The sequence below is a fragment of the Bombus pascuorum genome, chromosome 3 (genome assembly GCF_905332965.1).
Source record: "Bombus pascuorum chromosome 3, iyBomPasc1.1, whole genome shotgun sequence".
NCBI lineage: Eukaryota > Metazoa > Arthropoda > Insecta > Hymenoptera > Apidae > Bombus > Bombus pascuorum.
Genome location: NC_083490.1, coordinates 9,159,966 through 9,175,752, shown reverse-complemented (window position 1 = coordinate 9,175,752; position 15,787 = coordinate 9,159,966). Strand labels below are relative to the sequence as shown.

Sequence of the window (15,787 nt, the reverse complement as noted above, 5' to 3'; positions counted from 1 at the left end):
ATCTAACGCAGCACAACACCTTTTCTTTCGTATTTCTTCCTTTCTTCGTTTTATTCCACTTTTACGTTTTTCACTTTCGAATTGCTCGGTGGAAGAAGAAATACGTAACTGAATTCGCAGTTTTACTTTATCCGAATGGCAACAGCTCTTAAATCGAACAGGCGAATGATTAAAAAAGACGGAGAAATATCACGTTCGCTTAATTCTACCTGGCGCTACGTCCGATCGAATTATCGTTCATCTCGTGTGAAAAATTTTGTAGGAAGATTTCGAAGGAAAAGTGGCACAGGCGAGAGAATGTACGCCTCAAGGAAGGACAAAGGTTGCAGAATTTAGGTTAAAACGCAGGCGCATGATCGTTGATAGAATAATTATAGACGACAGAAATATTATTATCGCTCCTCTTCCATGGAAAATTTTATAGGACGATGTCAATGGAAAAGCGAGACGTTTGATGTTTGAAGAAAAGACCGAAACACGAGCATATTGTCGTTAAATGAAATTCTAGGAACCTGGAAGCTTTCAACAACAACCAACTTCTGCTCAATTTTTATCATTTCAGATCGTTGAAGTTTCGAAATAAACATTGGAAAAGCGAATGTTTGATAGAAAAGCTCGTTCGTTTCGAGACGTCAAATCCAAAGACAGATCTAATTATTGTAATAAAAATTTCTGAAATTCATAACGAAATCCTGCAGACAGAATTGTTTGCGAAAGCAAAGATTACAAAAGTTTCTATTTCAATCGGTCACATATTTGATAAAATTTCTCTTGCAGCGATTTTTACTCTTTATTTCATCTTATAAGATACAGAACACGTTACATTTGCGAGAATATAGAGACCTTTGGCAAAAATTCTTTAGCTCGTTTACTTGTTACTTTGGCAAAAATTCTTTAGCTCGTTTACTTGTTACTTTGGCAAAAATTCTTTAGCTCGTTTACTTCTTACTTTGGCAAAAATTTTTTAGCTCGTTTACTTGTTACTTTGGCAAAAATTCTTTAGCTCGTTTACTTGTTACTTTGGCTGGAAACTCGCAGCCACCGCTACAGATACAAATTATTTTGTACATCGTCCTATCTATCGCGAGTCTTTGCTCTGGTTTTCGAGACTAAACCGACCTCCTCGTACGATATTTCTCTTGCAACGTAGAATTCCACCGATGCAGAATTGTCTAAGCGGAAAAAGTTAAAACGGTTCGCCAGACACACGAAACGATAACGACGAAACGCAAAGTGTCTTCTTTGCTCGTAATTACGTGAAAAGCAGGATCGCCTTGGTACTCGGCCGATAATACGCCTCCACCAGCGTGCGTGCACTATTCTTAGAAATACTATCGCTACGTGTAAATAAACCGTGCTCGAACCAGAACGGAATGCCAAGAGAAAGTATTCGATTTTCGTTTCCGCCAGTTTCAAATCTTCCTCGAAATTCGAATAATCTTACGATAGTGCGCCGTACACCCTTTCTTCCAATTCTTTAATCTCCGATTACCTTCGATTCTAACTATACCTGCAACCACGTAACAACGTGTTTCTGTGTTGCCGGGACAGTGGATATTAATTCGCGTAGAATATGAAAATTTATTCTCCTTCGTTGCGAGATAGCGATAGGATAGCTGCGTTATCGGTCTTTCACGAGTCACGTTGTTCGACTTGCGATTAAGAAGCGGAGGAAAATAATAGTTTTTAAAACTACTCCAACCTTTTCTTCTTCTTTCTTTTTCGTTTCCGATAGATACATGCGATTGGATCGTGATTGCTTGTGCATTTACAGGAAACTCGAAGGGTCAGAATTATTATACGTAATCAAAATATCTACAACATAGTAGCTATAGGATATTTACTTCTCTCGATTGCGTTCACGAAAATGTGAATTTTCTGCAAGCTGTATAAGCGTGATACATGGAATTGCAGGTATCACGTTAACAATTTCAATGTTTTAGATTTGAAACCTTCGGTTCTGCCCCGGAAAAATAAATCGGAATTTTCACGATACCTCGAAACAAAGCTCGACGTACTGTCAGAAATTTGATCGAAAGCCGAAGAACCACGAAACTTTGAACTTTGGAAAATCTCAAAAATATCAATATATCGGCCAGTGTTTGAAATTCGCGGATAAACAAGCCTGCAATGGCGAAAGGGTTGACAAGATCGAGCAGAGGACGATTAATTTTATTCAGCTTGATCGGTGACCGACATTTATTTTCTAGGTTGCTTGCAACGAAACACGAAACCCGATGCGCTATTTATAATATCGATGTTAATATTAACGAAGCGATTATATCGATTTTGAATACTCGATGATCAATACTTGATTCGTTCTAGATACCTCAGCCTTTCTTCTGGATATCATCCCTTAAAATTTATAATTCACATTATCATACGATAATATTGGGTTGGCAACTAAGTGATTGCGGTATTTCTCAATACCATCTAATGACAAAATCCGCAATCACTTAGTTGCCAACCCAATAGATGCTTATCTGCTTCAACGAAATATTTTTCCAGAACGTTTAACCGAAGGATTATTTAATGTCTCGTTATTACGTGTACCAAGAAATTCAATTGAATATACAGAGCATCCTATGGTCGATTATCGAATAAATATTGAAAGAAGATAGGAGTCTACGTTGGAGAGGATCTTTTTCTTTTTACTTTCACACGTACCGTCCAGAGCTTAGCATCCGACTTTATCTAAATTCCAAGTATCTCGTTGACCGTATCTTTCAAATCTTGCTTTTAATTTGATAACATTCAATTAAAGGTCTTGAAAACGTCGAAGAATTACCAAAATAATTTCAAGCAAACATGCACCGTGAAATGTTTGGTAAATTTAAGACATGGCTTGTACAGTTGATTCCTCGAATTTTGAGAAATACTCGCCACGCGTTTTTATTCGAGCGGTTCATAGATTTGATTTCAGACTTGATGAATTCAATAAACTGCGCAAAATACAACGTATAGCGGAATCGAAGAAACGACGGCGTTAAAAATATTTTGAGGAACGAAAACAAACACGATACGTAGTAAGTTGGATAAATGACATTGGTAAATGAATCCAACAATATGCTACGTATGACAGGTCAAGAAAATTCTATTTTTATATACAATGCTTCGCATAAATTATCATGAAAAAGTGTTTTTCAATAAACTTCCGCAAATTAGAATCGACAATTTCAATTGACATCACATATCGAAAATATTCTTGTATGTTGGGACGTATACAGCAAGTAGAATATTAATAAATTATTCATAATCATAATCTCGATCGTTTACCAGTGAAGTTTCGTTTCGGACGAATGTTTACGGAATATTCAACGTAACATATGATAAATGCTATACTTAGCGCAAGTAACATTTTGTATAATCGATAGCGTCAGTCATCGATCGAACACAGTACAAGAAGATTCAACAATATTTCTCGAAATATTTCCTCGGCAGTTCTATTTTCTTCTTTTTCTCAATTCACTCATTCCTCTACGACGTAAGTTGTATAATCTATATTTGTAATCTAGTATGCGATGTAAAAAAATCCTAAAATACTCCAAACACGAGATTTCCTACGAACATCAGAAAGTTTTCAACGTCGGATTTTTCTTTTTTTTTTTTCTTTTTATTATAACACAAACATGCGACGTTCGTAAGTAGATACGTATGCAAATTCACGTTTCTATATCTAGATAGAAAATTTCTTTACCTGTTAATTACTATGGCGAATACTTTTAATATTATTTTCTCTCTCTATCGTATTTTATAATTTTTCCATCTTTCAGTTCCTCGTAAATAAATAAAAATTCGCGGGGCACCGATAGAAAGTCGCTGTGAGCGAATGCTGCGTTCGATTTATAGGAAATTACACGATGAAACTCTCACGGTGAACTATTTTCGGCTATAGATATCGACGTTTTGCGATATTTGCAAATATTTGCATCCGATCCTCTCCTCTATCTCCTACTAACTTATGTTTTTCTTGAAATTCTTATCTTTTAAATATTCTGTCAAACCTCTATTTTTTCTTAATATATATTCCGCAAATAGATACCTGTCTTATTTAGCAATAATTCTTGCGCCACTTGTACGCTATCATAATCGATGACAGCCAAAGTCGCGCATATGTAACACGATCTTTTATGCAAAAATTTGTTATTCTTTCCGTGGAATTCTGTCGCGTTCTCGTCTACCTTTTTAACATTCTGTCAAACCTCTATTTTTTTTCGATACATATTCCGCAAAAAAGTACTTGCCTTATTTTCCAATAACTTTTGTCCGACATGTACGCTATGATAATCGCTGGCAGCCAAAGTCACGCGTACGTAACATGATTCTTTACGAATTCCTCCCGCCGAATTCTATTACGTTCTCCTTCGAATTCACGTTGAAACGTTCGTATTCAAACATAGCTTAAACATTCTGTCACATCTTTATCTTTCCTCGATGCTCCGATGAACGTCTTACGTTTTACTCTGTAACGCAATTGCCGCGCGATTCCAACACCGTCGTAACAGCTGCCAGCCAAAGTCACGCATAGTCGTGACGTGATTTTTCGTACAAAAGTTTCTTCTTACTCTTTCCGCGAAACTTCCCTTCGAATTCGTATCTTCTGAACATCCTCACGCACCTCTTCTATCTTTCCTCCATGTTCCGCAAACACCAATTTTACTCCGCAACGATGTTCGCGCAAGTCGAACACTGCCACAACCGCAACCATCCGAACTTTCACCAATCATCGAAGCACGCGTTAAGCAGAGGATCGTTGGAAAAATCCGTTGCGTTTGAATACGCATATCCTGCATGCGAAACGCTGAAAAAGAGGGTCGTCCCTTCTTGCGAGAAAGGAAGAATCGGCCGTCCCCCCGATCGTTAACTGGAGCACGAGCGAAGGGTGATTCCGCGAAGCTACAGCGTGGGGATCGACCGGTATTCATTCATACGCGAAACGCAGATCGCCGATCCACCGTGTGTTCACCTTCGAGACCCTCGAATGACAGTCTCGTTGGAATTCTCTGCTGAGGAATTCAGATCGCTTCTGGACACGGTCCAGGAATGTTGCTCCTTCTCTCGCGTCTGACATAACGGTGAAATACTACCGATAGTTCGTTTATGCAGTTATTCCTTCTTCTTTTTCCTATTCTTTCAACTTCCAATCGTTTCTTCTTTCCAACCCTCAATACCGTTGTTTGTACATGGCACCGTTGTATTTTTCGTAAACGCGAGAGTAAACACGCGTGGATGATAATCGTTGCCGCGAGTGAGGACATACAACATCGAAAGGGTAAACGACGTAAGTACAAGGAAGATTAGGAATTATCTTGCTTGCGCAAAGTAGCGATTAACAGCATGTTACGTAGGCTAATTTATTTTTTTTTTATACTGCATATACGTAATTTGTTATTAATTTCTTAGCGCGTGAATATCAGATAATTTGTTGGAATTGGTTGTTTCGTGAATAGTAGAAATTGTTGATAAGTTATGGGTCACACTGTAATATATTACACGAAAAGTTTCTTTCGTTTTGTAAGGAAATAGTGGATGCACAACATTCTCCGTTTTATATTATTTTATCTATTTTGTTCTATCAAAATAGAGATCACAACGTTCGACAGATTAGCTTTCACGTTTGTATAAAAATGCGTTGTAAAAGACGTGTCTAAAAGAAAGATACTTTTCGAACAATCTAACATATTTAAGAATATAATAATAAAAATACATTTACGTCATATCGTGTTAATAATTAATTTCGAAATAACAGTGTAGTTAAATAACGATATATTTATTTCCATAGGAGTAATAAAAAATATTAATAATATTATCAGATATATAATAGTATAATAATAATGTAGAGAAAATGATAAAAATCGTGAGCTTGTATTTTAATACGAGAAGATAACACAGTGCCAACAGTCTTCGATTTAAATAATTCAATATCACCTCCTTGAATCTATAAAGATACCGAGTAACGAAAATCCGATTCGTTCGATTATTAAACAGACGTATGTTGTTTAATAGTATTGAAATTTATTCATTTCACATGAACCACGAAATTGAGTTATTAACGACTCCCACTATGAAACGATATTTACAGTGGCATTTATACAGTTTACCGTCTCGATACCTAAATTAGTAGGACAGCGAGACACAGTTGGAATTGTTTTGGTTGCAGAGACGCGAGCCGATTCCGTTCGAGTAACTGCGCAATCGATCGATCCGCTGATTCGATTGGCAAACAGAGAACGATCGCTTGTATGAGGCGTCGTTCTTCCTCGTTACCTGGTGGAAAGGTTAGCTTCGCGAGACGACCGAAGATACCATGGGTGAGTGACGTTCATTCTGAGTCTCAATTTTGTCTTGCTTCGAAAAAATTCTCCGACCATTTGTCCCTGCTTTTCTTCCTTTCTATTTTATTTCCGCTGTTAAACCCTTCACGTACAATCTACTATAACCGTTGAAAAATGCACGAACTTATTTTCAACGCGATCGTTTCTTGCCTATGTAACGATATATTGTCTGTAATTCTAACGCTGTAATTCCGATCTTGCGCTTTTATAGTTCGATAAGAAGCAAAGCGCGAGGTAGAAGCCGAAAGAAAGCAAGTGCCTTTAGAAATACGAAAACGTGATGCGCGTTGATCGGTGCAGAATGTGATTGGTTGGTCGTGCGTTAACGGGTTAAATTTATTTTGTTTCGACGTTATTTTCAATGTACGTATGTACCTATTGGAATTGCTGTGTCAAGAATAATGCGTTTATCTTTTTATATGCTAAACGTCAGTGTAATTGTGCCGTTGGATCGTTGTGTTAATGAATTATGTAATTACGTTAGGATTGATTCGTCGCATGATATCGATAGCGAAGATAATAATAACAACGGCCATTGTATCGTGTTGATACGCGAGTGTAAGTATATACGTTATACATACGTAGTACCTTTGTGACAGATTGTAAAAAATGTTTGGGGCTTCGTTAAGAATCAGTATCGTTTCGTTATGTCGCACGTCCTGTCTGCTACATTATTCGTTTACACCTCATTCTGCATACTTAGATGGTACTTGTACCTGAAATATGATTGACCGATGAATTGGAAATTTCTGTTCGGAAATCCATTGAACATGATCATGACTATGAATTGAATATCAATTGGATATGAATTAAATATGAATGCATCGAATATGATTATGAATATGAATTAATGCTTGGATCATGAAACACAAGTACATATTTTGAAATCTCAACGCATAGTCGGCACTTTGAATTATTATCTGCGTCTTCTCAACACGTTGCCAAGTAAAGATAACGTTCGAGGTCTATCATTGCCAAGGTTCGCCACGGTTTGCTCAAAGATCGATCGAAAACCATCACCAGCAAATAAATCCATCGAGTCTAAAGTTCGTTTCGAATTCTATCGATAAAAAATTTCACACGTGCTCAATCTGCTTGGTCCTTTAATCGCGAGAGGATCCGCATTTTCAAAAATTCATTTTTCGAAAACCATAGCTTTCGAGGATTCCAGAATGGCATTTAATTATTCTACGATACGAATTCTTCGTTTTATTATTTTCTACAGAAGTAATCGCCAAAGAGAAAATTAATACCTAGAACAGAGAATTTAACCGACTTCAAGTTTCGATTATATTCCATTAGAATATTTTTCGATAACAATCCAGAAGGGATAATATTTGTTTTTAATTTGAATATACGCACGATCTACCGCACGAGGCGTACAATTTTCTGTTCCGGTTAAAATTCCACTGAATCGATCAGATAAATCGAAATCAAACAATCTCATAACTTCTTTATTGACTTTTCGAAAAAATTAGAAACGAAATACGTGTTCTGCTCTATCGAGTCATGCGTTCGATACTCGTTTCATTTCTCGAGCACATTTTTATCGATGATCGTTTCACGCGGCAGTTCATTGATGAAGCGGGGAAGAGTGGCGGAGAAAATAAAAAATTAAATATCAAACTATGTATCCAAGGCGCATCGTGTTTATACTGTAGCCATTTCTGTTTATCGTTTACGAAGACGCTCGTACTTGATGCTGATAACTACGCGCGCGCAATATTATCAATCGACAATCTTCTTGCTCGTAGCTTTTCCTCGACGTTTATAACGGTATCGATCGATTCCAGATATCCTGACATTCGGAAACGATTTCCCACCAGCGTCCAAAGTGATTAGTCCTTCCATCGACCCTTGACACGCTTCTCTGGACTATCGATGTACCGTTCGTCCATTGGGAAATTCTTTTTATTATTTACGAAATAATTCTGAATACAATTCGGAGACCCGATAACGAGGAATATTTTATGTTGGAATTTAGTTTTCACAAAGCGTTCCTTTCAATTTCGGCATAGACAATAACGTAAGACAAAGAAGTATAATTTGGAAATTTTTTGAGTTAAAGCGGAATCCTTTTAGAGCGAGGAATATTTAGCATTCGACTTTCCAAACAATTACTGTTTCCTTTCTTATTCATTAGAATAGTCGAGGAATTTTTGGGGATTAACTTCGAAAGAGGGGTTGGACTGTGAGAAAATTTCTTGAATTTCCTTCGCTACGGAAAATTCGAATTTCTCTCGTCTATAAACATTGCACGAGTTACGTATAAGATGTACCTATAGATATCTGTCGAATATAATGAAAATTCGTGGTCGAAGTGTATCTTTATAAATGGAATACTTTTGTATCTAACATAATACCGTTGCATTGTATTCAATGAATAATACCTAATACAGTAATAAATAAATTACACGACTATATGTTACAAAATAAACACGTTCTCCGAGCATTTCATCGAATCTTCCAATTTCTTGTATAATCGTGAAGCATATCATGTAATTCGTGAAGAAAATATCGTGAATCAAACAAACGAGGGTGATCGTTGCCCTAACGACGAACGATTCGGAAAGAAGAAAACAACGGTAGACAAATATGGTCCCGGGATTGTTTGTGTAAATCGCAGCTGGCCAGAATGGAAGGAAGATTCAGGATCCTGAGCAATACATGAGTCACGAGACTCGCGTTCTGTCAACGCGTGCCTCGATATGCGTGCGGACACGCAGCCCGGAAACCACGTGATTCATCGACCCCGCAATCGGCCAATCTACATTAACAACGTGCTCGCTGATTCTGAATCGGCTTTTCCTAACCCTCTGACCCCTCCTGTCCCTCGCTGTTTTCACCTCCTCTCCTCTACACCAGCAACAACGTACTACTATTGTGTAAAAGCGTCCCGTTACACGCGCAGATACCGCTGGACGCTCGTGGAACTCCAAAGGATCGCAAGAAACGTTGTTTCTTCTACTTTTCGATTATGTTTCTTCTATAGGCAGGGCTGAAATTCGAAATGACGTTGGTCAAGTCCATCGTTGTTTTTTTTATAAAATGAGATGTTAATCTGTGTTTTGTTAGAGAGGTTTAATTATCTTTACTTCGAGACTGTCAAGTTGGAAGACCACTGGTGTGTTTCGTAGAACGATGGCCTGAGTTTTGTTATTACAGAAATTTCATCGCGTTTGAGATTTATGACACCGAAAGCTAGTTGATACTTTTCGTAAAGTAATGTTAATCTGTGTTTCGTTAGAGAAGTTTAGTTACACCTCAGATTTGTAACGGTGTATGTTAGTCCATTGCTATTTTTCATAGAACGATGTAATCCGCGTATTCTTACGAAAGTTTAATTACATGGAAGATTTCTAATGGTCGAAGTCAGTCAATTGCTGCTTTTTGTAAAACAATGCGTTTCGTTGTTGTACAAATCTAATTAGAGACTCATAAGGATGATTGTCGGTGCGTTGTCATTTTTCATAAAATACAATAACATATACCACGCTTTGCTATTGTAATAAATCAATTACGTTGCTTGAATTCACGAACACAGATGAAAAACAAAGACTGTGAATTTTCATATTCGTGGGAAATTTGAAGGTATGGAAATACACGTAACGTACATGATATGTAAAAATATGTGAAACAATCAAAGTACAATACTTGTAACGTCTAACAAGTAGGACGACTGTCTCTTCAGATTCCATTTATTCTATCGTGTTTATAAAAGTAACATTGCCGGCATAAAAATATGAATTTGCATAAATATCCGTACTCTAGTCAGTAACTTTGTCAATTACGAAACCGATGGAGTGAGATTTTCAAGAATTTTCAAGTTCTTACACATATACGTCGCTATGAATTTCAGTTTGCATATAGTTTGCACAGGATTCGGTGATTCTTCTTTGGTAAATACCATGTTTTACGATTATATCCCGTTTTCTCTTCTTTAGCTGTATACTTTTGTCTGTATATTTTTAGGGAAGATCGAGTGCAAAGAAAGATTAGGGAAAATCGGGTTAGGCCCGAATATATTTGTGTTGAGTCAATTTAGAAGAAACGTAGAGTTCGGTAGTCTTCTTCGCTTTTCCTTTTTTCCTCCGTCGAAAGGAAAATCGAGTACAGTAAGAAATCAAAGAAATCTGACCAATTTTTACTCTGAACATGACGTTTCGTTATAATTTTCTTTTCCCTCTTTCCTTTTCGTATCGATCACAACCATCAAATTAATAGTATACCAGATATATATTAGGTCGCCTAAAAAGTTTCTTTCGTTTTATAAGGAATCAATGGATGCATATTTTTCGTTTTATATTATTTTATCGAATTACGTATGATCCATTTTGATCTATCAAAATAAAAATTACAACGTTCGACAGATTAGATTCATGTGTGTATAAAGAAGCATCGTTGTGAAAGACGTGTCTGTAAAAGAAAGACACTTTTCGCACAACCTAACACTTCAATAGCATTGAATCAATTACATGTGCCTACTACTGTATAATAACAACGAAATTAAACGCGTTAAATGATGAGCAATCGCATCGAACATATTTTTAATTTCACCCGAATCCAGTTAATAACTACCAATACCAAAGCAACCAAAAAAAAAAAAAAAAAAAAAGAAAACGAATAATGAAAGTCGAAGAAAACCCAAGAAACTGTCGGAAATTGACCGAAAGAAAAGGATATAATGATATATAATATATAATAATCTTCAAAAGTACCAGGAGGTGCGTATCGATCGAAGAAGTTTTGTAAACCTACGCCAAAGTCTCGAGCGTGGTAGATTAGAGAAGACGGGAAAGTGAGAAAGAAAAAGACAAAAGCAAAGAACAGAAGGCTAAGGAATCGGATATACGCGTATGCAGACTCAACAGCTGAGTATTTCAGCACGTGGCAACGTGTGACACTGTGTGTACCTGGCGATGATGTATGCACGCGTGTACCGCCGTGTTAAATGATAACACATCGAAACAATATAGACACGTTGTACTTGCGAAAGATACGTACATCGTAGTGTTAGCGACAAAAGGATACGAGGTGTCCCATCTCGCGATTGTTCGTCTTATCGCTCGATCTGCTCGCTCGTGTATAGGATGTCTTTGAGACTGCTGATCTCACTGAACGAGATTGTTGCAGGAAGAGAATAAAAATAACGCTGCTGAACGAGCAGTTGGTGTGGTCGTCGCAGTGATCAGTCGTAATTCAGAAGATATTACGTTATAAGATAATTCGTAAATAAAAGATCTGGATGGGAAACGTAGTTTCGCGAGGTTTTATTTTAAAACAAAAAATTCTTCGTTTCTTTTATCTTATTTGATCTTTATTAGTATTAGTTTAATACTATTCTGATATAGATTCCACAAGTATGGAGAAACTCTTTGAAATTTATTGTACATTGTTATATAAGAATAGGCTTATTCTTATTCTTCGGGATAGAAAATATGATTTTGGTCAATTTTTGTGTAATATATTATTATAGTATTAGGTTGTCCGAAAAATTTTTTCGTTTCATAAGGTGATAATAGATTAACAACAATTTCTGTTTCATATTATTTTGTTGAATTACGTATGATGCATTTCGTCATTTTTCTATTATTATGTTCGTGCATAATTCGATAAACTAATATAAAACAAAGCACATTGTGCGTCACATTCTCGAGCATCCTAATGTATATGTAATAATATAATATACGTAACGTATTTAATATATTGTATTTCGTTAAATTGGAAAATTAGATGTCTTTTAGATAGTCTTGTGTGAGACGAAATACTAATAGAATTAATCTCACATACAAATATAGCGAGTATAAAGCAACTTCTTTCAATGTACATTCAGATATTCGCGTTTCATTCTTCTGAATCGTAATTTTGTCCAGTTTTATTAAGAAAAGTTGTACGTATCTGAGATACGCGTCGACAATTGCTTTATATTTAAATCTTCGCTCGAATTTATTTTACTTTAAATATCATTTTGGCTGGACAATTAGACAAAATACTAATAGAATTAATCTCACATACAAATATAGCGAGTATAAAGCAACTTCTTTCAATGTACATTCAGATATTCGCGTTTCATTCTTCTGAATCGTAATTTTGTCCAGTTTTATTAAGAAAAGTTGTACGTATCTGAGATACGCGTCGACAATTGCTTTATATTTAAATCTTCGCTCGAATTGATTTTACTTTAAATATCATTTTGGCTGGACAATTCTCGTGTGATATTCGCCTTGAGTCATCGCACCTCGAGTTTCCAATGCTTCGTTCCTCGTTGATCAATCCAATTTTATAATACCATACAACGGTATTTTTCAACGTATTATAACAGAGCAACCGATCGTACCTTAATTCGATAAATGACTTTTATCTAATTTTCGATTGAAACAAATTATAGTACAAAGTGAAAGTAAACTGTCTGCGAATTGGACGATCAAATAAAAGTTTTATTTCATTCCGAACACCGGAGGAGAAGTCGATTCTTTAAATCGCACGGTTGTTTGCAACGCGGATGTATCACGAACATCCTGTGTACACATACTTGGTACGAATGTAATAACATATATACAGGATGTAACGCGGATAAAACGCAGGTAGTGTGCAGATAATAGAGAAGTGTAGCGTTACAGAGATTACGCGTGCCACACGATTCACCATCTTAGTCTCGTTCTTTTACCGTATCGCGATTACGACCCTATCGCAATGTCGTTCGTCTCGTTTATGTTAACAACGTGTTTTGCATAAACGTCACTCAATACCTTGACCCGTCGTCTCGTAGATTTTTCTGCACCGACTTCCGATTGAAAACTATCAACTTACACGTGACTAAATTACGATCCACGATTGAAAAGTTACAAAGAATCGTGCGGAATTCAAAGAATAATTTACCTGTGCGACGTATGTCCCGCGAATTTAATGGAATTCCTATCCGAAATGAAATGAAAATAGAAATAAATTAAACGAAGATGAAACGATCCTGTCAAAATTTCATTCCGCGCTGAGATAATAAATCATGCGAAATAACATAAAGCAAAGTATTTATGCGATACGTGTGACATATTGGCAAGTCTGCTTGCCGCGTATCTCCAATTTTCTTCGATCGAATTCGCAATTTCGCATTTTCAAAAGCCGCATTGATCGTCACTCCGTTTGCGATCGCGTAAGTTGGAACCTCTTTAAACCTAAACCTTCGAACCTTTCGATCTTCTTTCTAACGGTCCGTTCATTCACATCATAATAACATCGCCATAGACGCTACAAATGTTTGTTTGCCTCTGCCGCGTATTTTTACTACCGAAAATAAGAAATAATTGAACGACGAGAATGCATATTCCGTTCGCTCGTTTCGAAGACGCACTTTACTCGATCGAAAGTGACTGATGCAGCGGACAAAGCACACCCAGACCACGCCTAATCCGATACGTAATTGTGGAAGTGAAAACAGGTAACAGTTAGAGATAATACTTGTACACACGCGTACGCATGCATCGACACGAACTGATTTATCCATTACACGCATCTATAGCCTATCTATAAAATATCTTCACAATATCTGCTTCCTTTGTAAAACGTCGCAGAATTTCTTCAAGAATAAGACAACTACGTTCCTCAATCTAAAAGAAAATGACTCGTTTTAATTGAATAATTTAATCGATTTAATGGGGAAAAAGTAAAGTTCATATAACGAAATAAAAATAATACTTTTCCTTCCCCTTACAAAGTTACATAAAATCTCTTTCATCTATTTCGTTGGAAACTAAGTGAAACTGAGTAATTTTGTCATTATGTGGTATTGACAAATTCCCAATCACTTAGTTGCCAAGCCAATATCTTTAGCTCGTAAAGCTACGATGATAAAATGCACGGGTGGCAAAAATTGATTTTAACCGATGTTTATTCCCACGTTTCGAGGTTAACGAATTGGAAATTTGGTTAAAATGTTGCTCGGATTAACGATAGGGAATGGAAACTGAAGCGCAGAGGGAGCGTTGAGGCGCGTTTTGAATACGAACACCTCTCACAGGCCAGTACCAGTAGTCACGTAACCGCGGATACTGGTCGTATCTGTTGCTGTGATCAGACATTTTCACGGTGTCATCAACAAGATCCCATGGCTATGAAGTTTCTTTATAGTCGAATGGCGTTTCCATCTAAAACTGGAAGTCCAACTGGACGAAAGAAATAGCGGACGCTATAACGTTCAGCTAGACTGAAGCTTTATGGGATTTATGGCGTTGGGTGTAGCAAGACTCGTTTAATAGCTCTAGTTTTCTTCCAAGATGAACATGTCGCATCGTAACCCCGGCTGTGCACTCTTACGAAACATGCCAGTTCCATTTTCTCTTCACATAACGTGCTCATCTTGTAATAGACTTCTTCGGCCTATTTTTCTTCTCGAGAAATGTCGTCGCGTTTTAAAAACTTACAATCTCACGATGAAATTTGCAACGTTTCCTACGAAACGATGTGTCGGAGTCGATTTCTGTTAAAAAGAAAGAAAAAAGAAAACGTAGCTAGTTTTATTTTCTAAGCAAGGGGAACAAAACATTTGCAAAGTTCACCACCTCGCGACGATATTTCCAACGTGAGAATTTTTGTGAAAAGAAAGATTCTTTGAAAATGAAATTTGTCACGTTACAATTCTCGTAGAGCAGAAAGTTTCCTTTTTCGATCGAAAGGCTGTTCAACTTCCGTGGAATTTTTGTTTATTATCCGCAATTAATTTTCTGTCGTCACAGGATGCAAAACTCTTGGTGTTAAAGTAAAAGACGAGACTAGAAGATCCTTGCATTACACAGGAAACCACTGGAAAATAAAGAAAAAGATCGAAATTGTAGAAATTATTTTCACGAGTTGCAGCGGTCAGAAAATTGTATTACAATATATGTTAAATATTTTCCAAGTATGTAGAAAACAGTAAAAACACGTTTGGGTACGTGTGCACACTTGAAATTGAGCTCAGCCTTCTTCGAACGTCAATACATTCGACGTGTGTTTCTTCGCCAATTAATCATTGAACACGATCGAGCAGAATGCACGATGTGGTTTCTGACCCGTGTTAAGTGTCGCTTGCCAAAACCTGTTCAAAATCCTCGTGATCAAGTATCTGTTGTTATTGGAATGTGGCAGCTGGTGCAGACAGGATTTTACGCGTGCTCACTCCTCGACTTCCGATCATCGTCCTTAAAGACGCTAATTGATACCTTTACGAATACAAATTGTCGAAAGTTTCCGCTTGCTTAAATGTTACGGCAAAAGCAAACAAAAATTCACGGCTTGTTCAAGTCGTTGAATAAGACGTATCATTGCGGACTGGAAAGTAGATGACAGTAAAATTGAAGAGAATTTAAGGGAACTACTCAACGTCTATATTAAACATTTTTAAATAAAAAATGTTGTTACAAGGTTGAAATAAATCTTGGTAAAATCGGATGCAGGCTCGTTGAAGATGAGAAATATCG

The 15,787-nt window shown here is 36.8% G+C and overlaps 1 protein-coding gene across 1 annotated transcript in view; it reads left to right on the top strand.

The window, feature by feature from the left end:
- The first annotated feature begins 6,166 nt into the window (after positions 1–6,166).
- The window catches only part of LOC132905650 (ras-responsive element-binding protein 1), a 99,953-nt gene continuing 90,332 nt past the window's right edge, over positions 6,167–15,787 (top strand). The window contains exon 1 of the mRNA XM_060957155.1: positions 6,167–6,311. Within this exon, the coding sequence (XP_060813138.1) occupies positions 6,308–6,311 (4 nt within the window). The 5' untranslated portion in view covers positions 6,167–6,307. The remainder of the gene's footprint in view (positions 6,312–15,787) is intronic.